At 44.1% G+C, this 12,800-nt stretch overlaps 1 protein-coding gene across 6 annotated transcripts in view; it reads right to left on the reverse strand.

The window, feature by feature from the left end:
* acap3a (ArfGAP with coiled-coil, ankyrin repeat and PH domains 3a) overlaps window positions 1–12,800 on the reverse strand; it is a 213,213-nt gene that overhangs the window by 54,659 nt on the left and 145,754 nt on the right. For all 6 annotated transcript variants that reach the window (XM_060937600.1, XM_060937602.1, XM_060937603.1 and 3 more), the window contains exons 13-16: window positions 10,878–10,978; window positions 10,684–10,795; window positions 7,021–7,229; window positions 4,631–4,700 (exon numbers count right to left, since the gene is read on the reverse strand). In XM_060937600.1, coding sequence (XP_060793583.1) covers window positions 4,631–4,700; window positions 7,021–7,229; window positions 10,684–10,795; window positions 10,878–10,978 — 492 coding nt within the window. The remainder of the gene's footprint in view (window positions 1–4,630; window positions 4,701–7,020; window positions 7,230–10,683; window positions 10,796–10,877; window positions 10,979–12,800) is intronic.

A 12,800-nucleotide genomic window follows, 5' to 3' on the forward strand; every position in this document is an offset into this window, starting at 1 on the left:
AAAAAAAGATGTGTAGTGTTTCCACGTCTCTTGTTAGAGTATTTTCTAATATTTCAAATGAACGTGCCTGTGTGGCAATAGCTAGGTCATCTGCATATCCAAATTTTAGGGATTCCGTGGGTGGCATGTCACTTATATAAATGTTAAAAAGAGTAGGTCCAAGCACTGAACCCTGCGGGACTCCGTTCTGTATTTGTTTGGGTTTGCTCATCTGGTCAGCGATGCATACAAAGTAGCTACGGTTTCCTGTCATTTTGTAAAGCAGCCTCAGTGTGGCTCTACATTTTACATATGATGACAGCTTGAACATGAGCCCCTCGTGCCACACTGTATCACAGGCGGCTGACAGGTCTACAAAGACGGCACCAATTTTCTGTTTGTTTTCATATCCTGATTCAATGTAAGAGGTGAGAGCTAGGACTTGTTCTACTGTGTCGCGCTGGGTTCTGAAACCTGCTTGTTCTGGTGGAATATGTGCATTTAGGACAGGCTGTAGTCTAGCAAGAAGCACTCTTTCGAGTAGTTTGAATCCGTAGCACAAGAGGCCAGTAGTTACTTGGAATATCAGCCTGTTTTCCTGGCTTTAGGAGGGCTATTATTTTTGCTTGTTTCCAGGGAGTAGGGAGGTCCCTGCCAGCCAGAATAGATGATAGGGCTGTTGCCATCCAGGCAGTTTATAACTCTGGTAAAATGTGACCGAATTTAATGACATTACAATACTGAGATATAACAAAGCCTCTTGTCAAGTTTTGTGAAATTCCTCCAAAAATTGATTTCAGAATGTGAGCATCCTTTGCTGGGACGGACACCGCCACGACACAATCCCTCTTCGGCCTTTCGGCCAGCGGGGGGGATAAAAAAACTATACTGCAATATGTATCATATCGTGGCCTCTGTATCGTGATACTATCGTATCATGAGGCTGTAGGAAATACTCAGCTCTAGTATATACAGTACACTTTATCAATTTGCAGAGGTGGACAGTGACGAAGTACATTTACTTGAGTACTGCACTTAAGTACACTTTGAGTATCTGTACTTTACTTAAGTATTTTTTATCTTTTTTAAACTTATGACTTTAACTTCTCTACATTTGAAAGACAAATATTGTACTTTTCACTCCACTACATTTCTATCCAGGTCCTCGTTACTACAAAGCAGCTTTGAAAGTGGATGTTTTTTCTTTTCTTTTCTAAAACATGATTGGTTTTTCCGCAGGTGACACTGATGGCGTATTCACACCTACGTTGTTTGGTCCGGACCAAACGAACCAAATTTCCCTTGGTCCGGACCTTTTGGGTTGGTCTGAATACAAACCACCGAACTCTGGTCCGGACCAAACAAGCGGACCGAGACCGAGCTGCAAGGTCGGACTCGGTCCGGACCAAAGGAACCCTGGTGCGGATCTTTTGGAGGTGTGAAAGCAGACCGGACCTAATCCGACAGTTTTGCTTTTTTGTACCTCGGGAGCTTCCGTCGTTTGTCGAGCATTATGGGAAACGGAGTCTTGACACTCCACCGCAAAGTGCAAACACTGTTTCGGTTGTCAAGGGAACCTTACAACAGTCGTTCAGTCATTCAGACCAGTGGGAGGCCAGACTACAGAGTACAAAAAATGAGTCTGGGGCAAACGTGGGCCGAGGAAGAAACGCGTACCCTTGTGGATATATGAGCAGATGTCCACATATCTGAGCTTTTGGAGAGAACACACAAAAATGCCGACGTGTTTGCTGTCTTCAGTGAGAAAATGAAGGAGAAGGGGTTCACGCGCTCCCCAGAACAATGTCGGCTAAAAGTGAAGAAACTCCGTCAGACCTACATTAAAATCAGGGACATTCTTTCAAAAAGTGGCGGTACTAGCGACGCAAAAAAGAAATTCATCTATTGCGTGAAGAGCCAGAACTGTCACAACATGATGTGCGCTCATCAGCGCTATCCTCCGTAGCCGCCTTGCCCTTTGTCGTCGTCGTTGATAAATTACTTGTACAACAGCATAGGAATCGCACAATTGTGAAAACAGTAAAAACTGGAATAAACATATAGCTTTGATGACATTAAAAAGAATAACAGCACGGAAAGCCTCCATGACTACTTTTGAACTTGACGCTTTGTGCGTGTGTCGTCTCTGACCAATAGCTGAACGACCTCAGGGCGCGTGGCTTTGTTGACAGATTTTGGTCCGCTTACTAAAATGTACAGTGTGAAAGCGAACCGCACCAAAATGAAAAAATAAAAAAAACATTTGGTTCGGACCAAAGCAAGTGAACTATCGAACTATCCTGGTCTGAATACACCCTGAGACAGCCGATCAGTAATCACTAGGGTCACGTCACGTCCATAGACTGGATAAAATCAAGTTCAGTGATTTTCTCCGCAGTATTATTTCAACACGATCAGTTGATGGTAGAATGGAAGGAGGCGGTTCTTCTGGGGAATGAACGCACTCACGGCCCATGAACCCATGTTTCAGTTTTCTAAAAGGATTAAAGATTCGTTTCGTTTTAAATGTTTGCTGAAAACGAACCAACATCACGGCCTACAAAAACTCGCCGTCTAACCCGTGGAAGCACATCGAGGTATATAAACGTTTTATTCCAAGAGAAAGCTTGCAACAAAGTTGTCTGTGCTTTTAGAGCTAGTGATAACATTGCAAACGTAGCTATGCAGTCTGGTTAGTTGAATGACTTTCTATGGATTTGCCTACTAAGTTGCCGTCGCCTTGTCCACGGCTAACGTTGACACTTATGGCCCTTTTCCACTACCCTTTTTCAGCTCACTTCAGCCCGACACGGCTCGCGTTTCGACTACTTCAGAACAGCACGACCCAGCTCGCTTCAGCCCTGCTTAGCACCCAAAACTCACACGGTTTTGGAGTAGGGCTGAAGCGAGCCAAACCGAGCTGAGTGAGGCTGGGGGCGTGAGCAGACACTCCCCTGTGCACTGATTGGTGAGGAGGAGTGTCCTCACACGCCCACACACGCCCCGCGAGCACGCTGGGATCTGTAAACACCGTAAACCCGGAAGAAGAATAATTATGAATTACGAGAATTATGAAGCCTTATGCGCCTCGCCTCATCTATACGCTCTTGCCAGTATCTGTTGGCGTTGTCGGTGACAACAAGCCACAGCACCAAGACCAGCAACACTAATGACTCCATGTCCTCCATGTTTATTGTTTACTCTCCGGGTCGTGAGACTACCGCTTAAAAGGTCACTGATGTCACTGTTTGCGCCGCTTAATGACATCACGTGACGTCCACCCACTTTCGCTAACTCCACCCAATGTGTCCACCCACTTCCAGCCAGCACGGTTCAGCGCGGTTGTAGTCGAAATGCAACTCCAACAGCCCCACTCAGCTCGACTCAGCACGGCACGGCTCAGCCCAACTCAGCCGCGTTTGTAGTGGAAAAGCGGCAATAGCTAGTTAACTTGGACGCTGTCAGTTAGCATGTAAAAACGGAGTTATGCTAACATGAATAACGTTAACTTATCTGAAGTCCTTTCAGAAATATGTTTTAGCATAATCTTGCCAAATAAACAGAATGTAGAAATCTTTCTTTTCTAGTAACGTTAGCTACCCAATATGATTTGGAGTTTGAAAAGAGTTTGCTAGCATGTCAGGTGGAGCTTCACTGACTAGCTAGCTTAACGTTAAACCACCATGATGGCACAGCATGTGTTCGTTTTGTGAATTCACATTTCTGTCTTTGGTAGCGGCATTAGGTTTTGTAAGCGTTGTGGCAATAATACAACGATGTGTTGACAGAAAATGTATTTTTAATACTTAAATATTTTTAAAAGCAAGTACTTTAACTTGAGTAAAAATCTGACTGGACAACTTTTACTTGTATCGGAGTAACATTTGACCAGTGGGATCTGTACTTTGACTTAAGTAATGAAGTTGGGTACTTTGTCCACCTCTGTCAGTTTGAGGAAGGTTCACATATACCCCTTTTCCACCAAATCAGTTCCAGGGCTGGTTCGGGGCCAGTGCTGGTGCTGGTTCACAACTCGTTCAACTTGCGAGCCAGCTGAGAACCAGTTTGCTTTTCCATAGCTCGGGGTGTTAAGGGGAGCCACGTCATTACGTCGCTGTATACGTCAGTTACGTCGCTGCGTTTGCATAAACCTTGGCGCGAACATCGAAGCAACAACAACACGGACAAGAAGAAGCAGCAACAACAACAATAATGGATGATTTCGCGTTTGTACAGCTGCTGCTTCTCGCCACTTAAAAATGGCGACCTTTTGTGGTCTTGTTATTGTTGTTGGTCTTAACAACTCCACCCCCCCCGCTGACGTAAGCGGTTCTTTCCTCTGGCTCAGCAGAGAGTTGGTGCTAGCCTGGAACCGGTTTTTCTGGCCCCAGAGCCAGTTCTTTGTCAGTGGAAACAGAAAACCCGGTTCCAAACTAAGCACTGGCCCCGAACCAGCCCTGGAGCTGCTTTGGTGGAAAAGGGGCAATACTGTATAGGTGTGATGGTCAGGTGTATGGAAACTTTTGGACGTCCAGTGCATGTCTAACTGGTCAAGTTCATTTATGGGAAGTGGAAATTGTGTGTATTGTCTTTATGAAGTGCGCCACTGTAGATGAGTTGGAGTAAGAAGTTATAGGAAAACAAACAACACCTTGAGTAGCTCAGGTTCCCAGGAGTCCAGGGTGAGAGAGCGGACTTTGGAGCAGTGCACCCCCAAACTCCTGCAAGGAGAAAACACACACACACATCACAGCCGAGCAAGTAAAAACCTGCTGTTAAATTAGTAGCTATTTGACACACGTCTGACAGTCGTGTTGAACTGTACACAGCTTTCACTCAGACAGAAGAAGCTGCCATAAACCTTCAGATGCTAATTATATCCTGCACGCGGGCATTTTTTCACACAAAACCTGTCCGTATTCAAAGGGCAGCTCAAGTTCTCACGTTTCCCTCAGAGAAAAGAACTTTCACTCTCCGGTTCAGATGAGATTCTGAGTGGAGCAGCAGGGCTGAAATTACAGAGCTGCTTCCCTGAGAAACTGAACAGCTGCCCACCCTTTCTCACATCGGCGTGCGTCGCTGCGTATCCAGGCAACCCGGTTCGAATTAAAACAGAGAAAAAGAAAGTTGCCAGGGCCTCGGCGTGAGAAAAGTGGCCTTCGGAGGGAGCATTAATATTCACAAGGTGGTCTGAACCATGGGGAGACTACTGAAGGGATCTGCATAATCTGTCTGTGCTGTGATGAAAGACCAAGGACAGTTCGAAACTGAAGAACACGAGGGAAAAAAAAATCCTGAAGAACCGATACTGATAAAACATGACTTGGATTCATTTAGGTTGCTGCTATGCTTCAAATCAAGGAATGAAGAACTTGGTAAAAAAAAAAAAAAATCCCCAAACAGTAATATAGATTAAATAAATGGGCGTGTCTGAAACGTATCAAATGCTATTCAGAGTCAGAAATAAATTCAAGCGTGACTGACTATGGACGAGTGTTGTATCAGTGTATATTAGACCTATTCTTCTAATGCAGGGGTCACCAAACTTTTTTCCTCTGGGGGCCACATTGTCGTTCCTGACTGTGATGGGGGGCCGGGGTCGGGTCAGCTATATAACACAGAATTGTATGACCCAGACAAATATGACCACCAGCAGGCCTTATTGTGTAGTAGAGATTACTAGCCTGGCACGGCCATCCCCACTACTATATCCACACTGTACTACTATATCAACACTTGATTCCTGGCACATATTTGTTTATCTTTACTAGTGGTTTGCAAAAAGTAGTAATTGAGTCTTCACACTTTGTTTTAATTTGAAATACCACAGATATTCCATTTATTTATTTTCTAATAAAAATAACATCAAAGCTGTCAAGGTAAGAAACATCTGCCTAGTTGAGGTGATTGACACTGGCAAAGGTGAGTGGAAAATTATAAATTGTAGGTAGGCCTGTTGATATTATTAATAATATAAATAATAATTGTATGCAGCACTTAATAAAGGTCAAATAAATAGGCCTATAAAATAAATACATTTTAAAAAACAGTGAAATTATAATGAGTAATAGATCAATAGATCACAGCAGTTGTGCTGCGTCCTGCACGTCATTGCTCTCATCCATGGCCAAAGCAAAAAACTCGAATTCTGACGCTTTCTCATTCAGCTGGTCATACACGTTGTCCCCCAAATCTTCGGTTTGCCTGGTCATAGTAGGTGCGGAGAGACTCACCGCGTTGAGCGCATCCTTCTTGTCGGGACACACCTCCTCGGCCACAGCAAGCATGCATACTTTAACAAAGTCCCCATCAGTAAACGGCTTTCCATGGGTAGCTAGTAGGTGAGCTACCTTATAGCTAGCTCGGACAGCAGCCTGGTTGATCTGGGTTTGGCGAAGGAATACATTTTGTTGTGCAGCCAGTCCGCATTTCATCCTCCGAATCCTGTCTTCTCTTGTTTGCCCTCGCACACTAGCATACTCTTTGTGGCGGGTTTCGTAGTGACGACGCAGATTATATTCTTTGAAAACCGGCACACTTTCTTTACATACAAGACAAACTGCACGGTCCTTACACTGAATGAAAAAAAATAATCGGTGGTCCACTGTTCTTTAAAAACTCTGCACTCTCCGTCAGCTTTTCGCTGACCGCTCGCCATTTTGCTGTCCTGAACACTGACAGTTCTCTGCGCGTGCGCTGCCTGTCACTGCTTGATCGCGAGCATATGACGAAAATTCGGAAAATATGAATAGTTCATTTTATAACTAAATATCAATTTTAATTGATAAAATCAACAAAATACAAGATGCAGACATGTTATTATTTGCCAAAAAGCAATTTAAAAAAATAGGCCATGACCACTTTTGGGGATTGCCTCATAGGGCCGGTTCAAGTGATGGGGGGCAGAGGGGCTGGGGGGCCGGTCAAAGGGGGGTGGCGGGCCGGATCTGGCCCGCGGGCCGTAGTTTGGTGACCCCTGTTCTAATGAATAGTGTTTGTCTCATTCCACCCTTCTGTTACTCGGAGTGTGTGTTACCATACCTGTGTATACCGGAGCACTCGATGCAGAGCAGGATGCCCAGGTTGATGCTGGCCCAGCGTGGATCGGCTTGGCCACAGTCGCAGCACACATCGTTACCTGGCACACACTGCACCCTCTGCAACACGCTCTCGACCCTTACGCTGCGCTCGCGCGGCTCACTGGCCGAGTCGATGCTGCTGGTGGAGGGAGACGCCGTCCGGTCCAGACGCTGAAGGAGACAATGATGCAACGTTATAAAGCCTTATACCAGTGTTGTAGTCGAGCCACTAAACCTCGAGTCTGAGTCCAGTCTTGAGTCCCCAGAATTCAAGTCTGAGTCAAGTCCAAGTCATTAAAGAAAAATTCAAGTCCAACACTCCAGCCGCACCATTTGACGACGGCTGTTTCAGCGCCATTAACATTATGGAATCAATTTTGTGCCAAAATGTTCATACAATACTTTTGAAATATCAAACAAAAATGACAAATAAAAAAAAACAAAAAAAGGCAATTTTTTTAGACTTGCAAACAAATTATTCGTGTAATCGTGCAAAATATCAGTCTATTACTCTTCAGAAACCTTTTATTTTTGTTCCGCGGCTTTCTCAGTTTTGTTTGATGTAATTTATTTTGGTAGCGATTCCAGCTTTCTCGTTTGCGCTCCCTGACTTTTTGCTTGCAGTTTTGGCACAAACTTCACGTGTGGGTGGGCTGTCCAGGAATGCATTCCCATTGGCTAACTTGTGTTTGACTGACAGCTACGCTCAGCCATTCCCTACTTGGATTCTGGCGGACTGTTTGACGAGTGGCCGATCCATTGACGGTAAACAAGGATCGAGTGGACTTCAGTGGCGACTATGATATTACACTCAACACTCATCAAACAGTCCGCCAGAATCTGAGTAGGAAATGGCCGCAACAGCCTCCGGGGGAATGGCTGAGTGTAGCTGTCAGTCAAACACAAGTTAGCCAATGGGAATGCATTCCTGGACAGCCCACCCACACGTGAAGTTTGTGCCAAAACTGCAAGCAAAAAGTCAGGGAGCGCAAACGAGAAAGCTGGAATAGCAACCAAAATAAATTACGTCAAACAAAACTGAGAAAGACGCGGAACAAAAATAAAAGGTTTCTGAAGAGTAATAGACTGATATTTTGCACAATTACATGAATAATTTGTTTGCCAGTCTAAAAAAATTTACTTTTTTTTTTTTTTGTATTTTGATTTGTCGTTTTTTGTTTGATATTTCAAAAGTATTGTATGAACATTTTGGCACAAAATTGATTCCATATAACATTAGTTTGTTCCTGAACAGGTGAATGTGCTTCTGTTTGTCAGGGAGTGTGAAGTATTCTGTCAGACGGTTGGGAGACGGACGTACCAGTAAGTGCAGAAGGTGTGTTTATGAATACAAGTGAAGACGGTAAACAATCCAAAATTGTAAAATGGTGAAATGGGCAATAGGTTGAGCGAGGCACAAACAGGCTATCGTACGGTAGACTCGGCAGAATTCGAAGACGAGAAACAGGAAACCAGACAGGGAAATAAGGCAACGCAACTCAATACTTCGCAAAGTAAGTGCGTTTTCACAATTTTTATATCGGCGCACTGATTGCGCCTTAATCCTGTGCAGGTGCGAGTCGTGCGCGCGCGAGTCTGCTTGGCGCACGCGTGCTGTCTGGACCGCACCCGAGAGTCTGTCTGATGCACGTGCCAAGGCGCGACACTCTTGCACGAAATTAGTACAAAAATTAATGTCGATATAAATATCTCATGCCAAATTATTATGGAATGTTACAAAAAATAAAGAAAAAATCCCAGTCCTCGTCTCCAATTTACGAGTCCGAATGCAGTTAATGCACGAGTTCAAGTCATCAGCGCTCAAGTCCAAGTCAAGTCACAAGTCCTTAAAATTAGCGCACGAGTCAGACTCGAGTACTACAAGCCTGCTTTATATTGAAATATACCAGAATTTATTATATAATTACACATTCCACGACACACTTAACCTGCATATACACAGGAAGCAGGAACAAGTTATGCCCACTTTCCTTTGCGTTTAACACGCTCACTCTCTTTCGGTCTCAAACCGGAGGTTAGACAGGTAAACACAAAAGCGTGCATATGCAAATCAGTGATCAGAAGCTTGTTTTAACTTATTGTCCTCCTGCTGCTCGTTTCCGTTTAAACGTTCAGTGATTTGGCGGTAAATCGGTTCGTTGTAGCCCGATTTCTCCGAATCCAACCGGGTATCTGCGTCTGCCCACAACTGGATGAGGGTAAGAGCTTCTTCTTTAGTCCAGTTATCACTGTGATCGGCTTGGGAATCGCTTCACTCACGCTGTCATTTAAAAGCGGAGAAGTTTGACAAGGAAAAGCACTCGAGAAGAACTGACCACTGAACTGGGAATCGCTTGACTCCATGGTTTGAATTTTGAATCCAACTTCCATTGAATTTGCCCTGAAGTGGTTTTGTCCTGGACAGGGCTTTGAACCAGTTCAAGGAACGAAAACGAAAACCGGGAACTTTTTCTATTTCACATGGAACAGAAACGAAACCAGAAACTTTATTATTTTTTATGTTCCGGAACAGAAACGCTTATTAAAAATAATGGTAACCGGTTAATACCGGTTTTTATTTCGTTCCTCAAAGTTTCCGTAGCCTACAAATAAAAAAGTCATTCTTCTCCTGCGCAAGTTTCTATGACCCGCTGGGGTTCACTTCCTGTGTGACGTTTGCTGACTGAATGTAGAGAGCGGGAGGGTGGACTACTATCACGTCTCCACATCTTAAATAAGAGGTAAATATTGCAGTCTATCGTTATTCAAAAACGTCAATTTCAAACACGATATCAATATATTTGTCCACGTTAATGAGAGGCTGACCTGGCGACTTGTCCAGGGTGTACCCCGCCTTTCGCCCGTAGTCAGCTGGGATAGGCTCCAGCTTGCCTGCGACCCTGTAGAAGGATAAAGCGGCTAGAGATAATGAGATGAGATGAGATGAGATAATGAGAGGCTCGCGAACATTAAATGACGTTAACCTCTGTTAGCCCATCAAGGCCTGACTAGCCTTTGGTACCACACTAAACGAATTCTCTTTCATTTTTGGCCCTTTTTCTGTTTGTGTAGATGGGAAGACATACTGAGAATCCAAATCGCCAACATTTGAAATAATAATTGTTTTGAATTATTTCTTGTCTTATTTAATGAAGGTTGTAATAGAATTAGCCTACATTTGGCTTAAGCTGGATGAGACAGAGACATAATTTTATAGCCATTTGTTAAACAGCTGACAGGGAACGTAATTAACCGTTCCGGGAACGACATTTTTTTGTTCTAACCGGTTCGGGAACGTCTATTTAATGGTGGAACCCAAAACCGGAAACGTTAAAATTCCGTTTCTGTTCGGAACGAACCAATAGGAAAAAAATTCTGGTTCAAAGCCCTGATTAGAACACTGGAGTGATAGTTGCTGGAAATGGGCCTCTATACACCTATGGAGATATTGCACCAAAAACCAGACATTTGCAGCTAGAATAGTCATTTACCACATTAGCAATGTATAGAGTGGATTTCTGATTAGTTTAAAGTGATCTTCATTGAAAAGAACAGTGCTTTTCTTTCAAAAATAAGGACATTTCAAAGTGACCCCAAACTTTTGAACGGTAGTGTATGTCCTAACCTCCGTGTAGTAGCTGTCTGGACTCTCTCTGTAGGCTGAAGCGATGCTGGCCTGCACTGCCTGGATCCATGACTGTCGGAGTTTCTCTGATTCAGCCTGCAGCATACAGCTCCTACAACACATCATCATCATCATCATCATCAACATCATCACACCAGGAAGGACTGTCTGAGTCAGCATGGAGTCGGACTCACTTGGAAGGAGACACCACTTCAAAGCAGAACCTCCTCTCGATGTCCTCGCAGGGTTTGACTGAACACAGTCTCAGGTCCTCTACTACTACAGTCAGTGAGTCCTACAGGACAAATACACAGGAATGAAATCCGAGTGCATGTAACGTCTTTGCAGCACCTTCTGTACACAGAATATCAACGTTTTTTTCACATTTCTTGCATAAGAACGTATAAAATTTCCTCCGTGTGCTGTGTAACGTAACCACGCCCACCTCTACAACAATGCTCCTCTTCTATAAAATACAAATAGGATTAATCTGTAATAAATCATTTTTAGTTTTTTTTTTTAAATATCGAGCTCACTTCATGAGTAAAATTTTGCTTTTTGTTCGTTTTGTGCTTTTCGTGGCATATTCCTCGGAACTCACATCAGTGAGGATCTCACCTGGACACACAACACACAGCAGACCATCAAGAAGGCTCAACAGAGACTCTTCTTCCTGAGGAAGCTGAGGAAATTTGGACTGTCCACCAAACTCCTCAGCAACTTCTACAGGTGCACAGTGGAGAGCGTGCTGACAAATTCCATCACTGTGTGGTACGGGAACTGCACAACTCAGGACAGAAAGGCTCTCCAGCGTGTCATTAAAGGAACAGTCCACCGTACTTCCATAATGAAATATGCTCTTATCTGAATTGAGACGAGCTGCTCCGTACCTCTCCGAGCTTTGCGCGACCTCCCAGTCAGTCAGACGCAGTCAGACGCGCTGTCACTCCTGTTAGCAATGTAGCTAGGCTCAGCATGGCCAATGGTATTTTTTGGGGCTGTAGTTAGATGCGACCAAACTCTTCCGCGTTTTTCCTGTTTACATAGGTTTATATGAGCAGTGATATGAAACAAGTTCAGTTAAAAAAATTGAAACGTAGCGATTTTCTATGCTATGGAAAGTGCGCACTATAATGACAGGCGTACTAACACCTTCTGCGCGCTTCGGCAGCGCATTGATACGGAGCTCAGATATCAATGCGCTGCCAAAGTGCGCAGAAGGTGTTAGTACGCCTGTCATTATAGTGCGGACTTTCCATAGCATAGAAAATCGCTACGTTTCAATTTTTTTAACTGAACTTGTTTCATATCACTGCTCATATAAACCTATGTAAACAGGAAAAACGCGGAAGAGTTTGGTCGCATCTAACTACGGCCCCAAAAAATACCATTGGCCATGCTGAGCCTAGCTACATTGCTAACAGGAGTGACAGCGCGTCTGACTGCGTCTGACTGACTGGGAGGTCGCGCAAAGCTCGGAGAGGTACGGAGCAGCTCGTCTCAATTCAGATAAGAGCATATTTCATCATGGAAGTACGGTGGACTGTTCCTTTAAAATGGCACAGTTCATCTGTGGAGCTGTCCTCCCCCCACTACAGGACATTTACAACACCCGGGTCACAAAAAGGGCACAGAGCATCATCAGGGACCAAACACACCCACAACACAGACTATTCACGCTCCTACCACCTGGCAGACGCTACAGGAGTGTGAAAGCAAGGACTACTAGACTGACAAACAGTTTTTACCCCCAGGCCATCAGCCTTTTGAACCACGGATTATAAATCACCATCTACCTCTATATTTCCATCAGGCTTTGAGCCACGGATTATAATCACCATCTACCTCTATATTTCCATCAGGCTTTGAACCACGGATTATAATCACCATCTACCTTTATATTTCCATCAGGCTTTGAGCCACGGATTATAATCACCATCTACCTCTATATTTCCATCAGGCTTTGAACCACGGATTATAATCACCATCTACCTTTATATTTCCATCAGGCTTTGAGCCACGGATTATAATCACCATCTACCGCTATATTACCATCATGTTTTGCGCCACGGATTATAATCACCATCTACCTTTATATTTCCATCAGGCTTTGAGCC

This window comes from Neoarius graeffei, chromosome 13, assembly GCF_027579695.1.
Source record: "Neoarius graeffei isolate fNeoGra1 chromosome 13, fNeoGra1.pri, whole genome shotgun sequence".
Lineage (NCBI taxonomy): Eukaryota > Metazoa > Chordata > Actinopteri > Siluriformes > Ariidae > Neoarius > Neoarius graeffei.